The sequence below is a fragment of the Nuphar pumila genome, chromosome 6 (assembly GCF_984573655.1).
Source record: "Nuphar pumila chromosome 6, dmNupPumi1.hap1.1, whole genome shotgun sequence".
Lineage (NCBI taxonomy): Eukaryota > Viridiplantae > Streptophyta > Magnoliopsida > Nymphaeales > Nymphaeaceae > Nuphar > Nuphar pumila.
The window spans coordinates 101,866,748-101,874,962 of NC_143254.1; the positions used below are offsets into that span (position 1 = coordinate 101,866,748).

General features: G+C 38.7%; 1 protein-coding gene across 1 annotated transcript; it reads right to left on the reverse strand.

Annotated features, from left to right (window-relative positions):
• Positions 1 to 775: 775 nt before the first annotated feature.
• Positions 776 to 4,462, reverse strand: LOC149835442 (LIM domain-containing protein WLIM1-like). The gene is made up of 5 exons (XM_090009585.1): positions 4,328 to 4,462; positions 2,064 to 2,160; positions 1,922 to 1,965; positions 1,071 to 1,157; positions 776 to 988 (listed from the first exon to the last, which is right to left on the reverse strand). The coding sequence occupies exons 1-5, from the start codon at positions 4,460 to 4,462 to the stop codon at positions 776 to 778; spliced, it is 576 nt and encodes a 191-aa protein (XP_089865711.1).
• Positions 4,463 to 8,215: the final 3,753 nt, after the last annotated feature.

Below are 8,215 nucleotides of genomic sequence, written 5' to 3' on the forward strand. Positions count from 1 at the left end.
GAGGAACCCTGCTTATCGAAGCGAGGAAAAACTCTGGGTGGGGGCCCACGACCACCTTGTCTTACGTGACTCAGCTTTGAAAGGTACACACCCATGCACCAGCGGGGTTTGATTTAGGGTCTTCAGCTCAATATATACCTTCACAACCACTCCACTGGCCAGGTGGGTGACCCCTACCAGTTATCTTCAAGGTAAGTCTCAGACCTGTGTCAGACCACTCACACCCTAAAATGCTGATTCAAGAAATTTTTGCTACGGATTAAGGTATGGTTATTGGGCTCATATTTTGAGTGTAGTTGCATGTAAGATTAATGCAGTAAGATACTTTGTCCATACCAATCTGCTTAGACTTGTGAACATTACCAAGCTGAAGGGACACGATGAGTTTGAAATCCTCAGGGGTGTTTCTTGCTTCAAGGTCAAAGCTGGGTGAATTCTCCAGTGGGTAGAGACCTCAAGGGTTTTATCAACCGGAGGCCTGCCAATATGCAATCAGTGATGGGATGTTTTCTCTTCGCCTAACAAAGAGCTACTTTGGTTTTCAACAAGACCAATGACCAATGACCAATGGAAAGGCCATGAACAGAGAGAGATATTTAACATTACAGTTCTGAGCCTGAACACTTAAATGGGGATAAAAGCTTACAACATGAGCATTCATATCTTTTACGTTTCAATCTTATAGCCCGAGAGGAGCAAAACGCTGTGACTGAAAACCGATAAAGGAGCAGAGCAAGAGGAAGAAAAACAAAAAGACATCCAGCATTATCAATGGTCATGCAGCAGCTTCAGTGCTAGAAGGTATCCCGGTCATCACCCTCTCCTTGTCAAGCTGGCTAAAGTTCCCTTTCTCTTTAATGAGTTGAGAATGGTGGTGCCTGCAATACAGTCTCCCCTCATAGGCAATGTAGTTGGATGCGCTGATCGTACAACCGCCATGACTGCACTTGAAGCAGCTCTTGTGGTATGAGTGTCCATCCACGGCAACCTGCGCGGTGAAGCACAAGAATCAGGGAAGAAAAAGGGAATGGACGATACGTCGTGGATGATGATGATGATGTAGCACTTACCTTCTCAATTGGATAGACAGTCTTTTTGCATCCTATGCATTTATCCCTTGTGCCTGCAAACAAGCTTGACACCTTGTTGGTATTTGCCTGTGTATGTTCAATCAAGCCCATGGTCAATTCCATGCATTTTTAGATTCTGAATTCATCAAGAAATATGATCTCATTTTTTTTTTGGATAGTCCAAGGGAACCCCCCTTCCCACCAACTGCACATTGGCTGACCTCCAGTTGGTAAAACCCTTGAGGTCCCTCTGCCCACCGGGGATTACACCCAGCTTCGACCTTGCGGCAAGGGACAAGGGACGCCACCTGTGGGTTTAAAACTTGTGATGTCCTTTCAACTTGGTGATATTCATAAGTCGCCTCTACCAAATGAGGGGAGGCCTTGTGGGCCGGATGTCTCATATGAAAACATCTTCTTCTTGTCTGATGTATACTATTGAAATGAATAAATGACTTAGATAGAATGGACCGCAAACATGATCAAATTGTCGTCACTGCAACAAACAATGCACCGGGACAACCATATTGTTCTAACCATTGTTATCAAAATCTATCTGAATTGGGGTTCGACCCCTAAAGAAATGAAACAAGGGGCCGATTTGGCTATTTCTGGTTGAATTGGCAGCCCAGATTGATATACTTATATATTAAAAAAATATATAATTATACAAAATAAAATTGAATAAAAAATGCACTTTGAAATGGCCTGATTCAAAAAAGACCCTATCTGATTCAATTAGATTTGGACTGAATTTATCATTTTTTTTTTGGAAAAACAGATTCACTTAGTGAACCGATTTTAACAGCATTGGTTCCAACTGTGCAGGTATAGAATAAATCAGATCTTACCTGAGTATCAATAGGCTTCTCTACCTTCACAATCTTTGGTGTTCCTGTATAAAGATTGAAAACAAGAATGAGTTCAAGCGTTGTGAGCATAACTTAGACATATGGTTGTATTAGAGGGTGAATTTTTCAGATGGTCTGTCACCTTCAAAACTTTTCTCTAGACTGCCGGTTCTCTTGATTAGCTGATCATAGTGAGGTCGGCAGTAAAGGACTCCTTCAAAGGAGCAGTAGTTGCCAAGCTGCAATACAGCATGCATGTTCATGATGAACATGACAAGGGGGTGAGATTGAGAAAACAAATTCTATTGAAAAGATCTCTTAGTGTTAAACATGTGTTGATGAGTTTGAGCTGCATCTAAGTAGATTGCCATCAGTATCCAACGTTAAAAATCCTCTGTTCCTTATAAAGCGTGGCGCCTTTTTAATCACTTAGGATCTGTGAAAACCTAATATGTCACAAAGACACCGAACCATGACTCGATACGATGGAGTTAGATGCAAGCTTACAAAATTTTTGGAAAATAGAACATGAGGGCATGCATTTTTCATTATTTACTTGATAAAAAATATATTTCCGATAAAATATCAAAATCTTATTTAAAATTCAAAATTGTCCACAATGTCACCTAGTTGGGGTGACTCATGAACTTCACCAAGTTGATGGGATGTCAATAGTTTGAAACCCGCGGTTGCGAACCATTTGCTGCAATGGTGGGCAATGGAAACATGGGGTACACCAATGAATTCAGTGAGCAAGGCGGCTTTTCCTTGGTTATCTAGAAAAAAAATAAAAATTAATAAAAAATATTATCTATCCATTGGTGTTGTCATTTGTGTGTCCTGTCATCTAGTGATGCAAAATATGATAGAATATTTTCAATCGAAGATGACAATTTCAATATCATCGTTTATCTCTCAGGGCAGTTGCAATCTACAAGATTATCACAAATCAACCACTCATCTTTATCCCATTTAGATCATTTCTCATATTAGTTGTAGATAAAGATTATTTATTTGGATCATGTACCTTTATACATATGTGAATTGAGAAATAAAATAAAATAAAAAAGATTTTTCCCATGGATGTAAACTTTTGGCCAAGGCATGTATATGCGTGTTATTCTTGCATTTCTCCTTCTTAATATCTTATTTAAATTTTATTCAATTCATTTTTTATTTTTTTTAAACAAAATACATTGCCAAAAAAGGGTGTGTCTATGTAACGTTAAAATGGTTAAGATGACTGGGTTGTTGCGTGAAAATGATTGAAGTGAATCATTCAAACAGTATCGGCCAATTTTCAACCAGAAAATTTTAGAAAAATAAGCCGAATCAGCTTTGTACCGTGTTTGTTTCTGGCCGATATAAATCGAATCGGTCGAATTCAGGCCGGTTCTCACTGATACTGACATTGGTTCTGACAGCTGAGAGTGCTTTTAGTCACATGCCAGGGAAGGGAAAAAAGTTAAACCTAATATAATAGATGGATTGTCATTGCACCACGAAATCCAACAGTGAAGCAAAAATATCTATGGACCAAGTAACATGAAAAATCTTGGCCCCGTGTAGAATATTTGCTGAAGAGGTTGTAATGATCATTTGCAACGATAAGAAGCAAAAATTTTAGTCGCCCATTGACGGATGCATTGTCTGAATATCTACTATGTCAAAGATTCTATGTACTATAACATCTTTGATACAATGAATTCTACAAAAAGAGTCAGATGAGGTACACAAATTCCTTGAAATCATCCGTAATCTTTTTGCATTTCAAAAAGCTATACCAAACATTAGGTGTACAAACTACAAACAGCTCTCTTTTTTTTCTTTTCTTTTCATGAAACAAACCTTACATAATAGCTATATTTTTTGCTTAGTAGAAAATAGGCTCATGGATTGTCCAATTATAATACATAAGCAGGTTTTTATAAGGTTTCAAAAGTTAAGAGCATAGTGATATTTTCTTGGCCCATAAAATCATGCTTTTTTTAATTAAAAAAACACGATTTAAAAACCAATTCTTAGAATTTGGTGAAAAGATCAGGCGCAATATGATTGTACAAATATTTGTGCATTAAGCACCTGATCACCCTCCATGGGGACAGGGCCTGTCAGGTGTGGGACTCGATCAAGACATGATGGATGGCGATAGGATGCTTAATGCACAAGCACCCGATCCTCTCTCTAGCATTTGGATCATGCTTAACACATCGATAAGGTCTGATTGGATCAAAATAACCTACACCTATGCTTTTTAAAGATGACATAACATCATGACAGCATTACCACATGTTATCCCTATATATAGAATTGCCAGGTTTATGTTCTATCCAAAATGAGGAAAAGGAACCAAACACCACAACCAAAGAAAACAAATGGGTGAAGTGGGTATGGAGAAATTTTCACCTTGAGGGTCCCCTTGCAATGATAACACCTGAAGCAAGCCTTGTGAAAGATCCGGTTATCAGCAGTGAGCTGATCAACCAGGTAAACTGTCTTCTCACAGGCCTTGCATGTCTGCTTTGTTCCTGAAAACGCCATTGCAAACTCTCTTTCTCTCTCTCTCAGATCAGAGAAGGAGAGAAGAGTGAAAGTTGTTGAAAAGATTATGAGCAAGAGATCAAAGAAAAGAAGAAGAAGAAGAAGAAGAAGAAGAAGAAGAAGAAGAAGCAATCAAAACTGAAAGTATTGATGGTCACCCCCTTAATTTCATATTTTTTTGGTAGATGATTAGTCTAACGGCTTTATTATTTTGGCTGTTTTCTCCTAACGAGGTGGAGCGTTAGGATTTTGAATTTAAAATGAGGGAAGGGAGTATGTGCATCAAAATCCCCTCTTCTTCCTGCTGGCATGAGGGTGCATCCTTGCTGTCTTTACCTGGACTGGCCCATTTCACATTCAATTATTTGTTATTGATATTAAGGGAATTTTTAAAATCGCGCCTAACTTTTTGGCTTAATTAAAAATGCACCTAATGTTTGGACATTTTAAAAAAGGCACCAAGTTTTTTGTTTATATAGATTAGGGATGTCAATGGATAGGATATTATCTGATATCCTAATCTAACTCTGTTTAGTTGGATTTTATAAACCACAAACACATCTGAATATAATGGGATTCAGATACTGTTTTTTATTTTTGCTACTAAATGCAACGGATATCTGAATCCAATTGCATGTAAGAATTGGATTCCATACAAGCTTTTCTCCATTTGAATCTGATTATGAATCCTAATCCGTTTAGCCAATGTTTTGATTAGTGGGGATCTGGTATTAGCCACATGTGACCCGAATCCAAACCATTTACATCCCTAATATTCATGGAAAACAACTTTTTTTGAAATTAACATCACTTGCTACCAGCGTGTCTTGGGGTTAATACAAGGATGCTATAATTTTACCCACCAAAAATTATATCTCTTGGTCTTATATGACAATTTGGGTTTGCCTGGCATATGGATCAGGTGGTTTTTTATTTAATGTTTATCTCTCTTAAATTTTTATTATTATTTTTCTATTTATCCTTAAAATGTATCGATATTTAGATCCAAGTTTGATGGAGAAGAGAAGAAAAGATGATACATAAAAGTTTAAAGGCGATACTTGAGATTTCTATAAGTTTAGTGCTAAAACTGCATGTCATTGGGTTTTTTGGATTAACCAGAATAAACTCTAGCAGTATTTTAAAAAAAATTCAAAACAGAGGGCATTTTTAAATTTTTCTCAAACTTAGGTGCTAGTTTGGAAAATGCCCTGCCATTATTATTTTTTAAAATGCGTCTCTCTGGAAGCTTCATTATAAAATAAGCTCAAGATAGGCAATGACAGCCATAAATGAAAGGAAAAGTAAATTACCAATCTAACCCACAAGTTGTGCATAAGTAATTATGGGTTTTATTTTGAAAGATGGCACAATTGGACCCAAATGATATTCCTTTTTTTAATTTCTTGATAGGGATGGCAGTGGACGGCCCCGACCCCACCTAGCCCCATTTCGACCAGATGGAGGACATGAAACGGGGATGAAGGTTAAAATCTAAACTCGTGCAGGGATGGAGGTGGGGATGGACTTACTTTTTCCTCCGTCCCGCTTCAATCCTGATTCTTTGTTAGTAAAATAACTAAAATATCTTTTGGAATGACAGTGGACAGTAGAGAAAGGGGGCCCAACCCCTCTTCGCCCTGTTTGGACAGGTGATGGAGGACATGAATCGGAGATGGAAGCAATCTAACCCACAAGCTGTGCATAAGTAATTATGGGTTTTATTCTGAAAGATGGCATTCAAGGTTGTTAAATGCGATGAGGCGAAGAGAGGCGTTGAGCCTGCGCTTCGCCTCTGACTGAGGCGTACGCCTCTCACAACTGGTATGGAAGTGAAGCGGTGGGAGGGGAGGCAGGGAGCGGCGGAGGAGCAGTTGGCCGGCACGTGGCGGTGGATCCACCAGCACTTGGGGTTAGCACAGTCGACGAATCGGGCGGAGGAGGAAGACTTGGGGATGAAGGAGGGGGTTTGGAGGTTGATGAGGGGCAATTTGCGCATCACAGCACGCCTCAGTACCTTGAGAGTGCGCCTCGCCTCTGAGGCGTACGCTTCAGGTACTGAGGTGTACGCCTCTCACAACACTGGATGGCATAATTGGACCCAAATGATATTCCTTTTTTCATTTCTTGGTAGGGATGGCAGTAGAAGCCCCGCCCCACCTTGCCCCATTTGGACCATGGATGAAGGACATGAAACGGGGATGAAGGTTAAAATCTAAACTCGTGCAGGGATGGAGGTGGGGATGGACTTACTTTTTCCTTCGTCCCGCTTCGCCCCTGATTCTTTGTTAGTAAAATAACTAAAATATCTTTAGGAATGGCAGTGGACAGTAGAGAAACGGGGGCCCGCCCATCCTCGCCCTGTTTGGACGGGTGATGGAGGACATGAAACGAAGATGAAAGCAGGAATGGAGGACAAAATTTTGAGACGAGGCAAGGGTGGAGACCTTGTCCCCTGCCTCCCCCCGGTCCGCTGCCATCCCTATTTCTTGGACTGACTGAAAAACTTTAAATAAATTTTAGTAATGCAATGGTGCTCCGGAGCACCTCCTCCCACATATTAGAAACTATATAACTTCACAGATGCATTGAACGTAGTTTATTTGTTAGGAATCATATTTTTTGGACACAAAAATAAGGTTTTTAAATCATAACATTTTGGTACAGGCTGTTGATTTTTAAAGATCTTAAAAAACCTAAATAGGTCACATTCACATGATTCAAAACTTGCTTTTTACTAAAGATCACATCTATGCATCCAATCAACAAAAAAACTCAAGAATCTTGAAAAAATAAATCTTTCTTTAGGTAGGAGTAGGTGCTCCCGGAGCACCCTATCATTACTAAATAAATATTTACATATTAATAATTAACACATAGCTGTAGACCAAAATTTTGTTTGTTAAAGCAGGTATACTGTCAAATTTTGAATGAATTAGATGGGCACATCAGAAAAGCTAGAATTAAAAAAATAATAAAATCAAGATGTTATTTTAGCCCACAATTGTGGGCTCAAGCATAGGCTTGAACAATTCCATGGGAATGATTTTGGTTCATAAATCAACTCCAAGAAATGGTACTCATTGCAAAAAATATAAGGGCAACTTTAGAGAGAAGAACTCACCCATATGAAATGTAAATCATGAATCACATGAAATATAATTTTCATATTTGTTCAGAACAATGTTAAAGAGGCATGGTTCAGTCTGCAATGTTTATTGTACTACAAAAAGTTGCACTGATCTAGCAGGAGAGCTCAACTCATGTGGTAGGAGCAACTTCTGAACACCACCAAGTTGACAAGACGTCACGAGTTCAAACACACAGGTGCACATCCTTCACCATGAGGCTGAAGATAAGTGTACTCATTGGTAGGCAGTGAGACCTAGACTGTGCACTAATAAACTGTCAGCGAGGCGGTTTTTTCTCAGTTATCCAGAACAAAACCTTCTCTAATTGGATTTTGTTTTGGACGCAAACAAAATGACTTGGATATCATTTTTTTAGTGATAGTTTAAGCTAAAATTCAAATTGAAACATGTTATATCCAAGAGGTCATTCCATTACTGTTGACCATTCATCTAAATATTTATCGAGATTGACACCACACCCATCTTGAGAAATGTCAAGATGAATGCCTGTCAGACATGTCTTTCTGAATTTAATGTGAAATCTATATCCAAACTCAATCGTACTTGAATTGCAAACATTTGATCCATATCAAAAGATTTGATTTGGTTGAATTTGGCAATA

Bases quoted from the DNA above. Each gene is read 5' to 3' on its own strand.
- LOC149835442 (XM_090009585.1), bottom strand. From the start codon at position 4,462: ATGGCGTTTTCAGGAACAAAGCAGACATGCAAGGCCTGTGAGAAGACA. The intron at 1,966-2,063 runs GTGACAGACCAT...ATCTTTATACAG, and splicing joins TCTAGAGAAAAGTTTTGAAG to GAACACCAAAGATTGTGAAG. The intron at 989-1,070 runs GTAAGTGCTACA...TTCACCGCGCAG, and splicing joins CTGTCTATCCAATTGAGAAG to GTTGCCGTGGATGGACACTC.